The 20193-nt window shown below is 39.7% G+C and overlaps 1 protein-coding gene across 7 annotated transcripts in view; it reads left to right on the top strand.

Annotated features, from left to right (window-relative positions):
- CAMTA1 (calmodulin binding transcription activator 1) overlaps positions 1 to 20193 on the top strand; it is a 1246754-nt gene that overhangs the window by 800402 nt on the left and 426159 nt on the right. For all 7 annotated transcript variants that reach the window (XM_051988655.1, XM_051988653.1, XM_051988652.1 and 4 more), the window contains one exon: positions 13438 to 13509. In XM_051988655.1, coding sequence (XP_051844615.1) covers positions 13438 to 13509 — 72 coding nt within the window. The remainder of the gene's footprint in view (positions 1 to 13437; positions 13510 to 20193) is intronic.

Here is a 20193-nt window from a genome sequence, read left to right as displayed (position 1 = left end):
GTCTGAATTTTATCCCACAAAGTAACACCATAGGTTACTTGATCCTTTTTAATGCTTGAAATTTAAGCCTTAGAGAAAACTATGAAAGCCTGGGTTAGTGTAGAGCAGTTAACTATCTAAATGAGTTTTTCCTTTTTAATTTCCAAGAAAATCGAATCAATGCTTCTTTCTAATGTTTTATCTCCTTGAGTTGATGTCCTTAGTCAGTAAGGAATCGAGGCCTTGTTTACTGGATCCCACACACGCTCTTTAGAAGGTGTGGGGGGTAAGAATGGAGAACATAGTACCACGAAAGCCATTTGGCAACTTTTGAGTTTTTATTTGTTAAAGAAAAAATTCTTCCTTGTTCTACTGTCATGTTAAAAGGAACCTGTCAGGCCTTTATTCCCCAAACATAACTGATCTGAAGGTTGCTTTCATCTTAAAAAGAAAGTTCCCCAGAGTTTCCTGTAAGCATCTAGTTGCTTTCTCCTTTCTCTAGTTAAAAGTTTCCATCTGCAATCTGACTGCTACGAAGCTAAAGCCCGAATGGCCGTGAGCACTCTGGAAAGTGAAAATGTCAACATAATTCTGTTTCTCGCAGCCCAAACCTCCAGAGCAGGGATTCTCAAACTTTTTGGTTTTAAAATTCTTTTACACTATTACACTTTATTGAGGATGCTCCTTCTCCGACTTTCATTTGTGCAATTTCTATATATCAATATTTACTGTGTTTGAAGCGAAAACATATACTTAAAATATGTCTTTATTCATTAAAATTAACATAACAACATTTTGATGGAAAATGATTCTTTTCCAAAACAAAAACAAAAATTAATGAAAAGAGTGGCAGTGTTTCACATTTTTTTTTTGCAAATCTCTTTAATGTCTGATTTAATAGAGGACAGCTGGATTCTCCTATCTGCATCTATACTCAATCTGTTTTAATGTGTTGTTTTGGTTGAAGTATATGAAGAAAATCTGGCTTCACACAGAAAAAAAGAGGAGTGTTTTAATTGACAAATAACATTTTAGCATAATGAAAATGGTTTGGATCCCACAGACCCACCTCAGAGAGTCTCAGGGTCTCCGAGAGTTTGGGGAGATAATTTTGAGTGTCTCGAAGACACTCCCCCGAACACCTAGAGGACACCCAAAGTCTGATCAATAAGCACTAGTCGTCTGTGGGGCACAAATCACTGCAGACAAACCTGATTGCTTTTTTGATTAGTGGGTGAAAGGAATGGATTTGATACACCCCTTCATGAAATATTACTCAATTAATTCCAAATTGGCTTGGTAATAACATTGTCCCATGGATTGAAACCTGGCCAAAAGACTACAGAGTAGTGACAAAGGGCAATGGAGGAAGTAGGGGTGAGAGAGGAGGGACTTCCCTTTCCATCCTGAGAAGATCAGGGATCATTGAAAGCTGGAAGAGGGATGACTTGTTGGGAGAACAAACAGGCAAAATTACCGTAACTGAGAGGGATGGACCACTCTAGGTATTGACTAAATATCAACTCAGGAAAAACTTGGCTCTTGCCTAATGAAAATTACTCTGCAGACAAGGAATGATCCTCCATGCAATTTGTGCTTTCCTTCCTAGTTGAGTAATTGGGTGTGCTGCTTAACTTTGGTTAATACAATGTATATGGCATTAAAAACACCACCAACAACAACTGGAAGTAAACACATTTCTGATGACACTAGTCCCTTATTCAAAAACTTTTTTCCCTCTAAGATAAGATACAAAGCCCTTCATTTGGCATTAAAGCCTTTGTAATCTGGCTCCAGCCTACCTTTCTAAACTGATTTGATTTTATTCTCCATCCTATGTTCTGTCTTCCATCCACAATGACCTATTTCTTATTCCTTTTTACCTTATATCCATGGATTATTATCTATATATTCTTATTCCTTTCTATTTCATATCTATATATTCTTATTCCTAATCTTATATCTATATATTCTTATTCCTTTCTATCTTAAATCCATGTATTATTATCTATATATTCTTATTCCTTTCTATTTTATATCTATATATTCTTATTCCTATCTTATATCTATTATTATTTATATATTCTTATTCCTTTCTATCTTATATCTATGTATTATTATCTATATATTTTTATTCCTCTCTATCTTATATCTATATATTATTATCTAAATATTCTTATTCCTTCTATCTCCTTTGTCAAAATGCCTGGGAAGGCATTCCTTCCTCCTGACCTTCACCTCTTAGAACCCTGAACTTCCTTCAAAGCCCAGTCTTGATGCTACCTGCAACACGAGCATTCTCTGATTTTCCCCAGTTTTAACGTTCTCTATTTTCATCCTTTGCCATTAGGGGTGTTACATAAGGTAGTTTTCTGGTCAACTTGATGAATTTACATTGAAATTAGCTTCATTTGGGATTTTGAGAATAGCTCCCTATCTAGAGTATAGCCATGTCTGTTTACAATGGCTATCCATTGAGAGACATAAGAACATAACCCCATTGTTTTATTATTGAGGAATAAATTGATTGGCTTCCATTACAAGGGGGTAGAATATTGTAGGAAGAGCTATTTTATGTGGACTTGTCTAACAGTCTCCATCTAGGACTTGACTTGAGCCTTTGAGGTTCTATCTATAGGAGGTTTTCCTTCTACCCATTAGCCAGTGACGACTGCCTTGAGGCAGAAGCATGTGAAAACTTCATGTCCCTCACCCAAGTGGCTTGAGAGAAGCAGTCTTAAGACACCAAATTCTGGCCTCAGCTTCCAAGAGAAAATGTTATAATCTCCTAGCCTGAGAGAACACTTGTGGTAAGGGAAATCCAGGGATCAAAATGGAAAAAGTTCCAGATCCTAAATTTCCTGTAGGAGAAAGGGGGATTTCCTTGAGCAGTATAATCCTTTTAGGAGAGAGGATTAAATCTGTGGCCCTCAGGGTTAAGGATTAAACAAGTGACTAAACTGGTGATCAAGGACCTGAAACACTTTTCTCCAGTGGTTCAGACAGTATAGCTCCTGAGGAAAAGGGGCTTTGGGATACCATCTATTACCTGTCTTATAACTTTAGGTTAATTCTCCTACTAAGGGAAATTCATGCCACAATTTAGTGCCATAAAGTCACCTACGTGTATGGACTCGTGGGGCAAAAAGTAGGGCTGTGAGGATGGCAGAAGATTGCCTTCTAGGAACCTTAAGGTCAGTTCTTTTCTAAAAGTGAGTTTTTTTGAGAAGTAGACTCTATTGAAGAGCAAAGAGAAGTAGGATGGAATGAATTTGGATTTCTGTGAATCATAGGTGGTAGAATCATTGATTTTAGAACTGGAAGGGGATATAAAAGTCATTGAAGCCAATCCTCTCATCCTCCAAATGAGGAAACTAAGACCCAGATCTTAAATGACTTGCCCAGGATTGTCTAAAATAGAGTTTGAATCCAATTCAGTAAGTCAATAAACATTTATTAAACTCTTACTGTATGCCAGACACTATACCTGACTCTAAATCTAGGATTTCCTGCCTCCTAGTCCAGGGCTTGTGTTTTCCGTATTGTCTATAGTGGCAAAATGCAGGCTGTCCCTGTATTCCATTTGTACTTCATCATCTTGAGTTCTTGTATGGAGCCCCCATGCTCTATACCCAGCAAGCTTTATTCTGACATTTCCCAAAAGTCAAGATGAATCTGTATGAAAACCAAAGAGATAATTTTGGGAAGAAGATGCCAAAAGTCAGATCCTGCCCATATAAGCCTAGAATTCAGGGTTCTGAACCACAGGTGATAGCTCCGCATTATGCTTATTTGTCTCCTTATACATTGTAGCCTCCTGGTACAACACAAACTCTTTGAGTGCAAACACTGTTCTATTTTTGGCTTTCTTTTCTTCAGCACCTAGCATCCTGTCTAAAAACACATAGTAGGTGCTTTGTCAAATTGTATGCAATCACAGATGCTTGACAGTAAAGCAATCCCAGACCTAATTTCGTGTTTGACGATGTTGCCATTCCCTTGGGTTCTTGGGGGACTGCAGGATCATCATTACAAGACTCATTTTCACATCGGAGTGGAGGTACCAGCTGAGAGATGTAGGTGATAGAATGCTGCCTAAATCCACCTCTAGTCTAAAATGGAATATACAGCCAATACTATTCATCTTTGGGCTACTATTACTCCCAGCTTGACACTGATCGGTGGCCAAACAAATGGTGAAGAATTTGCAGGCTGGCAAATTTTTTAACCTGTCTATAAGAGTGGTTGCCTAAAGAAATCAGGTGACTGATGTAAAAGGGAAACCCAAGGATAGGGGATGCAGGATATGAAATCTCTAAGACAGATGTCCAAGATTAGTCATGATTCATTGTACAATGCAAAGCCTTCCTTCACAATAACCAGTCAGGTTAGGGGATCACAAGTGTTTTCATCCTTTAAAAATATGAGGAAACTGAGTCTCAGAAAGGTTACTGTGAAGGAGTATGAATGGGTTTAGACATTTGACTACTTGTATTTGTTGGGGAAAAGACTTCTATATAGAAGGGACTGAAAGCAAATAATAGTGTTCCTTCTACTGGTGGAGGAGAGGCAGGGGGGATGACCCTAAAACTGAACAACCTAGGAGCAGTAGCAGCAAACTAGAAAGAAATCAGTTTGTCTCCCTAAAATCTCAGTTTCCTCAAATATAAAATGGGAATCATGAAACAGGGATTGTCTGCCTCACCTAACATTTTTGAAGAAAACAATGTGTTAAATCTTAAAGCATGCTATAAATGAGTATTATTCTTATAAACTATGCAGCACAATATAGATATTTGGTGTTATTATTGTTATTACTATTATTAAACAGTGAAGGTCTCGTATTATCATTGACTAGTTTCTCTCTTTATTCTCTTTCTGTGTCTGTCTCATTTGCTCACTCACTCTTTTGTTTCCCTTGTCTTTCTATCTCCTGTTTCTTTCTCTTCCTCTCTTCTTCTCCTCTCCTTCTCCTCCTTCTCCTCTTCTCCTTCTTCTTCTATTACTTCTTTTCTTCCTCTTCCTCCTCTTCTTCTTCCTTTTCCTCTTTCTCTTCCTCCTCCTCTTCCTTTTTCTCTTTCTTGCTAAGCAAAGTTGAGTAATCTCTGAACTTCAGTTACCTCATCTGTAAAATCATAGGGTTGGATTACAGATAATTTAACAATCTAAATCTGTGATGCTATTGGTTGGTATCATGCACAGTGTGGAAGCAGAAAAAACTTGGGTATAAATTCTGTCTCAGATACTTAGTAGCCATTTTATCCTGATCAAGTAACAGTTTCTCTGAGCCTCAGTTTCCTGACCTATAAAAGGATGGATTTGGACTCTGATCTCTAAATTCCATTTTAGTTCTAAATCTATTCTCTCATATAACAGGAATAATAATAATAATAATGATAATAAAGTCTAATGTTTTTGGTAGCCTTGAGACAATGGCATTAATTCATTTTAAAAATAATTGAGGCTTATCTCTTTAAGTTCCAAACTATTTTTCCCCAAATTTAGCCATTTTGTTTCATGGGTTTCCATGGCCAAAGACTTCATCACCAAATGGCTAGTCTGCTAAGGATCAATCTCTCTGAACTTAACTAGTTTAACTTTCAGAAAGCAGACACATGTTAACTTATATTCTATGTATTTCCTATAATAAGCTATGGGGAAACCTGCCAGAGTTGGGTTCCTTAAGCACAGCATTACCTCCAGTCAGTCAATAAACATTTATTAAACACCTGCTTTATGCCAGGTACTGGACTAAGCCCTGGGGATACAAAGGAAGTCTTTGCCTTCAAGGAGCTGACAGTTTCATGGGGAAACAACATGTAGTTAATCAAGATATAGAAAGGATAACTTGAAAATAATCTCTGCAATAACAAGGTATCAGGTTGTTTTTAATCACTCCAAGCATCTCATTGAAACAATGGTTCATCCTTTTAATACCAAAATTCTTTGGGGGCTATCTCTGAATCATAGTCTCAGGAGAATTTAAATGATGGAGCACCTAAAAGGTGAGAGAGAGAAGTATTGTGGGCATAAATAAATTACATCATATTATGAAGAATTATACATCCAAAGTACTGTTATGATAGCTATTAATAAAGACAAGTGGAAGAGATGAGCCAGAAAGGGTGATGGAGAATGAGTAGATATTCCATGGACTCGTTTGTTATTTCCATAATTTTAAGAGAGCTGGATGAAGACCCTCAGCATGTTCCTTGGACCCCCTATAGAAGAATTGTGGGAGGATAAAAAGAAGAATGACATAGGATGGGATGTGTAAGTAGTAGAAGGAGTACTCAAAGTAATAAATTATATGGAAATCAGTATACTATATACTTCCTGCCTCTTCCATACATTGGCTATATATGAGTAAGTGACTTAATCTCTCTGTGCTCTAGGAAGCTTTTTAAGACTGTAAATTGTAGAGAAAGTGCCGCCCTGCATTAGTAGAACTCATTTCTTCTTATGGGAGTTCCCTACACCAGTAAAATCACAGATCCAGCTGCTAGCCCTATATTTACTTATCTTATTAAACAGATTACACTGACCATAATTTAATCTTTTATTAATCACCCATGATCATCATAAGCATGAATTGTTATATTGGGCCATAATAGAATAAAACTTTCCAGAGCTGCTAAAGAGGGATGGGCTGTTTTTCCTTATTCTACCTGGAATGGCTATGATTTTTTAGGTTTTTTTGTCCACTTTTTATAGCTTTTCTCAGATCCCTTAAATTCCCCCTTCCTTTTTGTTTCTGTCAGCACTCCTGCTTCTTGAAGGCAAACTCATCCCCTCCTGATGGGTTGTTTCTATGCTAAGGTAACCTAGGCGACTAGGTAACCAACCCTGCTGGAAATGTGTTTGGTTCTTGTCCTTCATTTTTGAAGAGGATCCAAATCACATCACTATGTTAGGGTCAAGGTACAGTGTGTCTGATTGTGGCTGATCGGACTAATACAAGGTTGAAAGGCTCTACCACGAGCTAGGCACAAATAGTCTATAAAGTAGAAATAGGTAGTCTTTGAAAGGTTTTCTTTTGAGTCAAATACATGACCCAGAGCAGGGTTGTCAAATAGAAGCTAAATCATAATAAGGATCCCTACAGGCATCCTATTGACTTACTTTTAATGTTTAAAGTCTAAGCTTAAAATGAAATGCTATCTATGCTTTATCGTATTTTTATTTTGTTTTGTTATTTGTTGTTCATTTATTTGGCTTTGTTATTTTGTTTTATTATATTTTAATCTTGTTTTGTTATTTATTTAGTTTTGTTTGTTTTGATATTTTGTTTTATTATATTTTCACTTTGTTTTGTTATTTTGTTTCATTATATTTAATTTTATTTTGTTAAATACTTCCCAATTACTTTTTAATTTGTCTCACACATCATTTAAAAGTGTTATGGGGTTCAGGGGAACCTTGTGATTGATATCTCCACTTAGGAGTATGGGACATCTATTTGGGCTTAAAATACAGGATTTTGAGTTAGAGAATTTGAATTCAAATTCTGACTTTCCTACTTCCTCTGATGGTACTCAGACAAGTCACATCCATGTCTGATCCTCAATTTCCTCAACTTCGAAGTGAGGGCTTTAGCCCCTATGTGGTATAAAACTCCTTCCAGCTCTAAATCTATAAACTCATTTTCTTTGACCTTTTTATGCCATTTCTGATTCTCAATTGGGTTGCAGAGGGAAATTTTCAAAAAAGTGGTCTCTGGATAAATTAGATTTAGGACAGCAGCCTTTTATATTGTTCTTAATTGCATAAATGGAACAACTAGCTAATGCAATGAATAGAGTGCCTGGTCTGGAGTCAGAAAGACTTGAGTTGAAATATGGTCTCAGACACTTACTAGCTGTATAAACCTGGGCAAATCACTTCACTCTGTTTGCCTCAGTTTCCCCATCTGTAAAAAAAAGTCAGCTGGAAAAGAAAATGGCAAACTACTTCAGTATCTCTGCTAAGAAAACCCAAATGAGGTCATGAAGAGTTGGATGCAATTGAAATGATTGAACAACAACATTTCACAATGCCTAACAGGGTCCTAGGCATTTAGACTCCAACAATTTTCTTTTTCTATCATCAGCATCATCAATCACAACAACGATAATATTTTAACTAATTTAGCTAACATTTATATATTGATTACTCTATGCCCTTTACAATGATCACCTCCCTTTATCCTCACAACTACCTTACGAGATAGGTGCTATTATTGTCCCCATTTTATAGATGAGGACATTGGGGAAAACAAAAGTGAAATGATTTTCTCAGTCACACAGCTGGTGAGTATCTAAAGTCAGATCTGAACTCCTGTCCCCAGATGCTCTCTCCATTGCACCACCTAGTTAGAGATTTGTATCCTCAGACCCCATTTCCAGAAAGTTGCCCCTGATGGGTATGTGGTTTGCTGAAAGTGATTTTAGAAACTGTCCGGAGCTGTAACTTTGGTGGGGGTTCTGGAGCTTTGTCGTAGGGCACCCAATGGCACTGGACATTGACCACTGACCACCCTTAGCAAGAATAGTAAGCTAAAATAGAAAGTTACCATCTTCCAGTGCAGATGTACACAGCTATGTTCTAGCTGAGTTTCTTCCCATCCAATGGTTCTTCCAATGGCAGTTTCTGGTGTCATTGGAAGCCATTTGCCCCAGACATTTGGGGGTACTTTCCAGGTCCTTAGATTGTTAAGAGAAACTCTGTAATCCTTCACTTTTGTTTTTAGCCCAGGAGAAAGAAATGGCAAAGAGGGAAGAGGGAATGGAATCTAAACAAGATAGTTGTGAGGGGGAATCATAGCAAAAGCTTAATAAGTAGTAGAAAATGAAGGATGCCAAGTTTTTTCCCCCAGAATAACTTGACAAATGTCCGTTTTCAACAATTTATGATTGAATTTTGTTCTAAAGGACGCTAGAAATAAGGCCGTTGCCGAGGAGAGCATGCAAATTCCAGAGGCAAACAGCCGATTGTGGCTGAGGGGACTCTGCATTTGGGGGAAACAAGCAAGCATGAATCTCCTTTGGTCAGAGAGAGTAAGTTATCAAGCACCCATACGCTATATTGAAAATCCAGGAAGTCAGCAAAGAATATTGCCTTCTTAATAATAAATACATTTTGGGGGCAGGAATTGCAGGGGAATCGTTTAAATTAATTTCAGCTTTGTTTGTTTGGTTTGTACGGAGCCTCAAGTCCCAGTTGATAGCAGTCTGTAAAAGTTCTAACATATTGGAAATCTGATTTTCTTACTGCTGAAATCCCTGAGCCCAAAATGATTTCTCTTTCAACCTCGCTAATCAGACAGGCAGGGTTACAATTGACTCCTAACCAAATTACATTTGGACTTTTTTTTTTCTTTTGGTGGAGAGGAGGGAGGACATAAATAATATTTAATCAAACTTCTAAATCTAAAACCAATGGGCAGTTACCTCTGGAGATTTAGGAAAGTCGAGGACAAATGCCATGCAATTAAAACACGGGGAGGAAGGGGAGGGAGTACAATCAGGGAAAGTACGTCGGGGTGTCCTGTATTGCCTTGCCAATGTTGCGTTATTAGAATAGTCTTACTATTAAGAGACTTGGGCTTGGAAGAAATGTATAGGAGCACGTGAAGACCTTAGCATGTCATAGAGGGGCAGCCCTATTTACAGGCAAAACTCAAGAATGGCTAAAAATTGTCCATCTAACCTAGGGGGCAGCCACAGTGCACAGAGTTCTGGGAGGGAGTCAGGAAGACTCATCTTCTGGGCATCTAAATCTGACCTTAGACAGCAGCTGTGTGACCTTGACACACACACACACACACACACACACACCCTGATTAGAAACTCCTACACTAGATAAGTGTAAGATGGTATTGAGAGAGGCAGTGTCAGATCTATGATGTCTTCACAATGGGAGGCAGAGCGAAAGCTCTCTCTGGTGCGGATCAGGAAGCTGTCTATAATAATTTATAATCTTAGGTGATTGCCCAAGGCACTGGGAGATTAGGAAAGCATATTGGAAATCAATCAGTCAACCAATTTTTATGTGCCTATTATGTGACAGGCACTATGCTAAGTATTAGGTCTGAAGTAAGAGGAACTAGGGTTGAGTCATGTTTTTCATTCACTAAATATTAACTTTGGGATAAATCCTCACTTCCTCAGCCTTAGTTTCCTTTGCTGAAAAATGAGGCATCGGACCTCCAAGGTTCCCTCTAGTCAGAGGTATGCAGGAGTCAGCTCCTACCAGCTTGTGAGAGCCAGTTGTTAAATTTTCAGTATGAGCACTCATAATTCAGAAATTATTAAGTGCTACAAATCAGGGGTGGATTTATTATCACGCTGATTGTCTAGTCTTTAAAAAGTGATAGAGGGGAAGCCAGATGGTACAGTGGACAGAGCATCTGTCCTGAAGTCAGGAGGACCTGAATTCAAATCCTGCCTCAGATACTTCACACTTCCTAGCTGTGTGACCCTGGGCAAGTCACTTAATTCCAGTTGCCTCACACACAAAAAAGTGATAGGAAAACTATTCATAATACAGATTAAACTAAAACATATGTTGTGCATACAACCGACCAACCCCATCCCTGAACTGCTGTTAAACATTTCTCAAATGTTTCTAGCTCTGAATCTCTGATCCCATGACTTACTCAAGGCCACACAGTCAAGATCTGTCAGACAGGACTTAATAAAACTAGTTGCAATAATAAGGAAACTATTATTACCCAAGGCTGTCCTTCAAGGCAGACCCTTTAAGAAGCAGCACTTTTTTCCCTTGCTCAAATTTCTCAAGACAGATTCAGATTCAACACTGAGTCACTGAGTATCTATGGTCAACTATTCTCTGAGGATACAAAAACAAAATAGAAAAAAAAATCTCTATCCTCAAGAAGGTTTCATTTTACTGGGGGGAAGGAGGATGTGATATTTATCGAGAGAAGTATAATATAAGGTAGTATGGTCACAGGGGTAATGTGAACTCCAGACCAGATGAGATTGGCATAGGGACTGGACCTTTGATTTCATAGGTATAGGGAACTCTCTCCAATATGGGGAAACTTCTCCCCATTCTGCGTAGTCAGTTTAAAGGGTATTAAGGGGTTATATGTCTTATCCAGGGTCACACAGCCAGTAAGTATCAGAGATGGAACTTGGAGTTGCGTCTTCCTGGCTTTGAGAGCAGCTTTCTATGTATCACACAGAGTAGAATCCTTTGGACAGAGAGAATTTAGACTCAAAATCCCATCCCTGACACAATTTGGGTGGCACTAGTCCAATCTCAACTTTTTGGGGCCTCATTTTCCTAACCTGTAAAATAAGAAGAAATGGACTAGAAGATGTTCCATAAGGTTCCTTCTAGCTCTATATCCTATGGTGTGGGTATTAGAGAAGTTCCCTGTTCTAGCCTAGAGGAAAATTGGAGAAGAGAGAAGGACACTTCTAATTAGTTAGATTTCCTAACTTCCTAATTAGGAAGATTTCCTGGAGATAGCACTACCTGGGCTGAACCTTGGAGCACAAGAAGGAACCTAAAAGGCAAAGGTGATGAGGGACTCATTCTAGATACAGGAGCAAAATGACCTGTTCAAAAGCTTAGAACTGATCAAAGTGGAAAAAACAGGCTCACAACTTGGGGAGAAAAATAAACTTTGTAGTCACATCTCATCAGGGCTTCTCAGCTCACAGATGTTGCTCCTCTGTCCACACACCTTCCTCTTGAGGTGTTTTCCAGTGCAGAGATCCTCAGACCCAACCCAGAAGGTCTTGTGGCCTGAGCTGAAACTTGCCCCCAACTACTGGCCTACCACTCTAAGTGAGGTACAAACCAAGTGCTGTGCAAGTTTTGAAAGGTGCGTTTTATTTGTTTGGGGGGGAGCGCTTCCTCCAGAGCTCCCCTTAGCCTGAAGAGATGGAAGGATCCTAAAAAGCATCAGTGAGGGGGAGATATATTCAAGCCAACATTGTTGACCTGTCTCCCAATACCCTGTGATGGGAAATGCTTTCAGAGTGTTCAACCCACACAAGAGAATAAGCTTTCCTGCTTCGGTGACTGTCATTAGCCATACAGACTCCTGCCAAATGACAGAGTAATGGGCTCCCATTCACTTGAGGTCTTCTAGAGGAAAGGGATTGTTTCTGTTTTCTCTTCATTGTTTCCCTAGCATCAAATCCAGTGGCTGGGGCACAGTAGGTGTTTAATAAATACTCATTTAATGGAATGAGATGGGACTGGGGGAAGGTAAACCATTCAGGCTTGCCTTGCCAAGTCAATAAGGATCTATTAGGCCCCTATTATGTGCCAGGCAGGGTGCCGGCTATACAAAGGAAGGCAAAAGACAATCCCTTCTCTGAAGGAGACATTTTTACCTTCTTTCTTCTTGTACTTTAAAAAGAATTCACAGCTTTAGAGATGAAACGGACCTTAGTGGACTTGTAATCCAACATCATTGCCTTCAGATGGGAATACTGAGGTCCAGAAAGGTTTAGTAATTTGAGATCATACAGCCATTATATCACTGAGATAGGATTAGAACTCAGCCTTTCTGACACCAAATTCAATGCTCTCAAAAAATATATAACATAAAAATCAATCAGATAAGCATGTAAAATGTGGGGAGAAAATGTTCTCCAATTCCTGCTTCCCCAACCCCCAGCCTTTAACAGACCAGGACAAAAAGAACCAGTCCCAAGTCAGAAGGAATCTCCGTAGCCATGTAGTCCAAAGAAATGCAAATGAGAAACTTCTACAGGATACTAAGCAAGCAGACAAGTGTTCATCCCAGCCTCTGCTCAAAAGCCTCTGAGGAGTAGGGATGTACCCAATTTAATAGACGATATCTAGGCGAAAATGGTGATTTTTCTTATCTGTCCTCATCCAGGTCGATCTGAAATTCCACCCCATTTTACCCTGTTTTCCTTCCTTTTTCTTTTCTTTTTTTCTTCTTTGAAAATATACATATAGATACATATATCTGTATGTATATGAATATGTATTTCCATTCAATGTGTATATATTTCCAGTTGTGTTGATTTCACTCTACATTGCCTCATATATGTCTTTCTGTATTTTCTTGTATGTCTCATATTTCTTGTTTTTTACAACCCCATAAGATTCCATTACATGAATATAGCACAATTTATCGAGTCATTCTCCAATTGTTCGATGTACAGTTTGTTTCCAATTTCTTGCTTTTGGAAATCAAGCAGTTATGAACATTTTGTACAGATAGGTCTATTTTTTAAAATGCTGTTTTGGGGATAGAATAAAAGCTCTGGAATCTTTGGGTTGAAAAGTATGATCAGTTTTGTCTTTCTTACTGCCTATTTCTCTCCAAAATGTTTGTACCAGCCTGTAGTTCCACCAACAATGTATTAGTGTGCCTGTTTCACCACCCTGTCTTGTGAATTCCTTCATTTGTTCAATTCTCCCTTTATCTGACTGAATTATCTTTTTTTTTCCTTTCTCCCCTAGTGCTTGTACGGCTGTTATGTCCATTCCTCCATCATCCCCACCTTCCACCGGAGGTGCTACTGGCTCCTTCAGGTAGGTGGCTGGGTTTCTCCTTCTGTCTTTGGGGCTTGGAACGTGTCTGGCTTCAGGAAGCCCGTAGAGAGAAAATGGATGGGGAAGTCTGTGGAAGGGTGTCAGATGAGGCTGTTTTGACTGGCTTTGAAAGGCTGTTGGTTTTCTCTAGGTGTTATTAGCAGGATTGAGGCCAGCTTGATGTTGTTGCTGCTTTCCAAATGAATTTTCCTAGAAGAGAATGAGGGTTTTCAAATATTCCCCACAATGCATTTGGCGCTTTCCATATGTCCACCATGAGAAAAAAGGACACCACATGTCCCAGGTAATTGAAATTCCACATCCGATGGAGAAAGCTGGCTTTCGGAACCAGCTGCCCCGTTGAACCTCATTCTCCACCTGGGAACAATTCCAGGAGGGATCTACTACCAGATGGTCACCTGCGCGAGGCAGTTTCTATAGTTCATCTTCTCTATTGTGTGACTTAGAGAATCTTCTTGATTTGAGGACTTCAGGTGGGACTGGAATGAAGGGCTTGGCCCACGTTGTGTCCGTCTATATCCAAGATTGTTGAAGTAGACAGCTAGCTCCTGGGTGTGTCTGTGTACATCCTAGATTGTTGGTGACAGAGCGCTGGCCATGAAGAGAATCCAAGTGTCTCCCTCTGGGAGCAAAAAGTCTAGATATGTCCACAGATCCAATATCATTTGAAATTGCTGGGGGTGGGTGGGTGAGACTTGGCTCTGGGTATGCCTGTACATAATTCAGGCAGTTTAGAATGAGGGACTCTCCACGGGCTGGTGTGTACAGTTTATAGATTGCTTGGGATGAAGGGAGAATTTGGGAGACTCTACTGTCCTACTTTGAAATAAAAAGATTGGACCTGAGAGCATCTGTATGTAGCCAAGATTGTCTGAAATGGGAAGCGGTGCCCAGAGCATCTGCACATGTCCTAGATTGCTTGTGAAGGTGTCTGGGTCTGGGCACGTGGCCACATTCCAGTGTGTTTGCGATGCGAGGCTGAATCCGGGGACTGTCGGTGCATATTCTGGTCGGGGTGATGAAGGGTTGGGATGGTACTTACAGACATCTGAGATTGTTTGGAGCAGAGAGCAGGACCTTCAGTAGGACTGGATGGACCCTAGATTATTTGGTAAATAACTTCTTGCTCCCTTCGTGTCAGCGGGCCAGACTCCTACCTCCTTGTCCAATGAGACATCGACAGAGATGACTGTGTGTGTGCCAGACGACCCAGATAATCTATAGGTGTTCTTGGGTTCCTGTCATTTGTGTTGCTTTCTTTGTAAAAGAGCATCCTTGGGTTTGTTGTTGCTTTTGGAGACCTCGACCTTTTACTTCTTACTCTTGACCTTCCCCCCTCCACTCCTATAACGTTATTTAGACCTCCCTATCCATGAACTGCTGGCTCCTTTTTTCTTGACATAGGGTCTGAACTGTGTTTGGGGGGGAGAGTCATGTTTCAGGTCATATGCCATTTCCTCCCCAAAGCCCTCCTTGATTTACCCATCCATGAAAGCTTCCCCGTAAAATTACCTTATCTTTACTTTGTACGTGTATAATTTGTATTAACTTATCAACTATTAATAATAGCTAGTATTAAGTTTTATAAAATGCTTATCTATGTTATTTCATTTGATCCTTACAATGACCCTGGGAAATAGGTTACCATTATCCCCATTTTTTAAGAATATGATATATTTCTATAAAAGCATGGAAGGGACCATGGAGACTATTCAATGTCCCCCCCCCCGCCCCAATCATTTTACAGATAAGGAAACAGGTATAGTTAAATAATTTATTAACTTTTACTTACTTTTGTAATTTACTTACTTATAGCTCATAAGATCTGAGTCACAATTTGAACCCATCCTCATGGCTCTAACAGGGTCAGTGACCTGTTTACTAAACTATATATACATATTTCCACCCACCTATTTCTCCCCATAGATTGAAAAATCATCAAGGACAGGAGCTAATTATTTTTTAGCTTTGTATCTCCAGTGCCAAACGATTTCTGGCACATAGTAGGTGATTAATAAATGGTTGATAACCTAATTGATTCACAGTTGCCCTGGGTTGACTCACTACAGACATGGTCCCAGCCCATTAGCACATTCTATTGATCTAGAATTTTTTTTGTGGGGAGGGGGGAAGACATGAGAGGACCCGGACAGATGAGAAGACAAAGCCAATCAGTGCTATCCTGGCACTCAGAGATCAAGCTGGAGAAATGAATTACAACAGGATAGCTCTAGGGAAGATGTCTTGGAATAACTCCCCACAAACCAGAACCATTCTAGTGTGAAATCCAAGGCTTAGCCCAGCTTAGGGAGATGGGGGGGGGAATGTGGGGCGGGAGAAGGTGGGGAGCAGATTTCAGAGCTGAGCTATTTCCAGAATTCCCAAGGATAGAACTCAGTTTCTGACACTTAGATATAGCCATCACACAGCTTCCACACTCCATTGCCTCCACCAAGTCCCACAAAGCCTCCATCCTCCCTGGTGCTTAAAAAAAATTCCCCCAGAGTTCCTGAACATAATTGTCAGTGGTTCAGCAAGTTCATTAGCTAATAATGTCTATAACTGCCCAAAGACATGCTGATTCATAAGGACGTGGCATTTCCCCCACACTTAGGGTAATCTCTCTTCTCAGTTACTCATAGTGCTTCTCCCTCTGAAGTTAGAATAGTATTTATTACCTGATTTCCAATTGCTCATCTGATTTCCACCTGAAAAGTGCTCTGTATGTGTGTTTTCATCAGAAAATATAGGTCTCTGGCTTGTATGGGAAGGGCTTATTTTTTGTTTTTGTTGTTTTCTGATGCCGCAAATGGAGGGTTTGTATCTCCTTCTGGATCTGGTGTTTACAATTCCACATGTGTCTGCCAAGCCCAGGACCATATTGGTATTGAAGAGTTGTTTTACACTCTACTAGAGGAAATATAATATAGATATAGAGAAGCATACCAGAAATAAAAGAAAAATAGTACAAAGTAGTTTCAAGCACATGTTAACGAGAGTGATCGGGCAAGATGACATTCTCCCATCTGCCTTTCTAAGCTTAGTAACTCCCCTTCACACTTTTCCATTCCATTGAGATTGGCCCATTCCTATATACAATATTCTGTCTCCTGCCTCAGTTCCTTTGCATAGATTGTCTCTTCTTCCCTTCTCTCCTCTGCCTCAGCAAATCCCAAACTTCTCTCAAAGTACAACTCAGGTTTTACCACCTGCATGAGACATTTTCAGATTCTCTTACTTCCCCAACAATCCAGTTATTATTATTCCTTCTTGAAAATACTTTGAATTACTATCTGTCTCCTACACACACACACATACACGTGCATATAATTCAGAATGATTTTGACTGGAAGAATGTGACGTGCAAGCAGATGAGCAAATTAAAAGTCTGTATGTGTGTGTGTACATATGAATGCATGTATGCATTAATCTGGGACTAGCTCGAATCATCCTGATCTATACCTTGGCATTGGATCAGATGGCTCTGAAGGAGAAAATGAGGCTGGTGATTTTGCACTGACCTCCCTCACTTAAATCTAATTCACTTGTGTGTCATAGTGTCACCTCCCTTGGAGAATGAAGGGCAAATAACAACAACCACAACTATATATGTAGATATGTATATGTGTGCATTTATATACATATATGTTATATATGATTTTCATATATGTGAGTATATATATGTGTGTGTATGTATTGCATATTTATATACACACATATATAATATATTAAATACATGATTTTTTTTTTTTTTGCTGAAGCAATTAGGGTTAAGTGACTTGCCCAGGGTCACACAGCCAGGAAGTGTTACGTGTTTGAGACCAGATTTGAACTCTGGTCCTCCCAACTTCAGGGCTGGTGCTCTATCTACTGCACCTAGCTGCCCCCTATAAATGATTTTTATTATGTGTTTATATCTATTTCTCCACTTTTCATGTTTATCTGCTTGCATGTGAAACCCTCCCAGTAGACTGTAAGCCCCTGGAGGGTGGGGACTGAATGGTACAATAGCAAGGATGTTGGATTTTACAGTCAGAGAACTTCAGTGCAAATCCTAACTTTGTCATCCATTACCTTGCAGTTACTTTGAGCAAGTCTATGATTTCTCTAGACCCTTTATGTAAATTGACAGGGTTGGAATTAATGGCCTCTCAGGCCCCCTTCCAACTCAAAATACATGATGGAATGAAGCTATGGACTTTCTTGTTTTGGTCTTTGTCTCTCTGACTTCTAGTATTGTGCCTTGTACATAAAAGACAAAAACTAGACTTTTGATTTTACTTTAGTGTACCATGAAGACTTTCTTCTTGTGCACAGTGGATACTTGCTGAATTAAATTGAATTTCAGAGGGCCGTATGATCCTAGCTTTAGAGATAGAAAGGACCTCAGAGATCAACTCATTAGATAATGGAATTATAGGTTCATAGATCTAGAGTTAGAGGGGATCTTAGAGATCATCCAGGTCAATCCCCTCACTTTATAGATTGAACTCAATGAAATGTGGTATTGCAGAATGAATAATAGACTTCTAGTCACAAGACCAGACTTGGGCTCTATTTTAGCTAAGCTAAAATGAGAAGATTGAACTAGATGCCTTCTTAGGTTCCTTCTGGCTGGAAATCTCAGATCCTTTATCTCATTCTGGCTCCCCTCATTTCCCATGGGTCTATTATCTCCAACCTTTCTCCTCCACTGACTCTCTTGAATCCAAATTTGACTTTTTTTTTTGGTTGGGTTCCCATTTCCTTCTACACCTTGGGCAGAGACGCTTGAGATTCCTTGTTGGCATTTCCTCCTCCTTTTCCCATTACCTCAAATTTCCTTTCCCCCCTCAAGTTTTAGCATCTTTCCACCCCTCCCCAAATCCTCAGCTTCTGATCACCAGGCCCCACTATTTCTAGTGGCCTGCATCTTATTCCAGTTAAATTATGCTTCCTTATTCCTGCTACTCACATTCTCGTGGCTTTTAATGGCTCTCCTCACTTCACTGGCTTCCTCGGGTTTCTAATTCCATCACACTTGCTTTTCTGAGATATCCTGCATCACTGTGGCATCCAAGCTGTACTGAATGAATACCTCTAACTCTCATCACTTGAGTCCACCTCATTCTGATTCCCCCTTCTTTTTTCTCAATTACCAAATATTTTTTCTTCCTCCATCCTCTCCTCCTTCACACATATACAGAAAAAAGAAAAAAATCTTATAGCAAATATAAATAATAAAACACAATAATCACAATAGTCATGCCCCAAATTATGTCTCATTCTGCATCACTTCTTTGTCAGAAGGTGGGTAGAATTGGTCCTCTGGAATTATGGTTAATCATCATGCTGATCAAAGGTCCTAAGTCATTCAGATTTGGTTTTCTTTACACTATTATCATTGTATAAATTATTCTGCTGGTACTGCTCACTTCACTCTGCATCAGTTCATATGAAGTCTTCCCAGGTTTCTCTGACATCCCCCTCTTCCTCATTTCTTAGCACAATAGTAATATATTACATCCATATGCATTTTCTTATATTTGTAATTTTTTTGTTCACTCATTTCAATCTGTCAGTATTAAATGACACCAGGCACTGTGCTAAGTCCTGGGGATACAAGAAAGGTAAAAACTAGTTATTCACAATCTAATGATCTGTGGGTACCTTTCTTAGTTTTCAGTTCTTTGACACTACAAAAAGAGCTGCCGTAAATATTTTTATGCATGTGTATCCCCTTTTCTTTTCCTTTGGTCTCTTTGGGGTGCAGGTTATCATCATCACCATCCTCCTCTTCTTTCTCCCCCTCCTCATTATTGTTCTAGAAATGGTATGGCTAGGTCAAGGGGCATCCACAGATTAGTACCTTTGGGGCCACCTTTCCAAATTGCTTTCCAGGATGTGTGTTTTCCCTTCTAGTTGAATTTCCCAGCCTGGGCAAGGCGGAGAAGCAGGACGCCCCCTCTGCTGCTTCTTGGATGCTCCAATTCCTCCTGCTTCAGTGATTCATAGTTCTCTGGATTTGTTCCCTACCAGCTGTCTTGGAAGGCGAAATTCCCCCAAAGGCCAGAACACAACTTCTTGTTAGCTAGCATGAGGTCCCTTCATTTTTCCCTAACCAGTTATGGAAGGGAAAGGGTTGTAGCTTCCCCGCTCCCACCTATCCCTGACTCTAACGAGACACATGCACACACACTCTCTCAAGGATCACTCTTTACATGAACAAGCCCACCCACTCTCAGCAACTGTGGATTAGGAGACAAAAGATCCAAGGCCACAAGAAGTGGCCCATTTGCTGCTCTACATGCAGAACACGAGAGGCAGTAATCAATCAATCAAGAAACATTTATTAAGCATTTTCTGTGTGCCAAACCTGAGGATGCAAGGGCAAGGAGAAAAAGTTGTAACCTCAAGAAACTCACATTCTAAGAGAGGAAATAATGTACTTGTTTACTTATAAACCACACACATCTAGAACAGACGTAAGAAAACTTTACACAAGAAGGAACTGGTAGAGACCTCCTGTAAAAGACGGCATTTGAACTGATTCTCAAGTTCCAAGAGGCAGCAGGGAGGAGGGAAGACATTCCGGGCATGGGGGACCGCCAATCCAACAGCACAGAGGATAAGAAATGGAGTACCCTCTGTGAGAAATACCAAGTAATTCAGTCCGATTGGACC

The sequence above is a fragment of the Antechinus flavipes genome, chromosome 3, assembly GCF_016432865.1.
Source record: "Antechinus flavipes isolate AdamAnt ecotype Samford, QLD, Australia chromosome 3, AdamAnt_v2, whole genome shotgun sequence".
Classification (NCBI taxonomy): Eukaryota; Metazoa; Chordata; class Mammalia; order Dasyuromorphia; family Dasyuridae; genus Antechinus; species Antechinus flavipes.
This window is presented reverse-complemented; position numbering and strand designations above follow the sequence as displayed.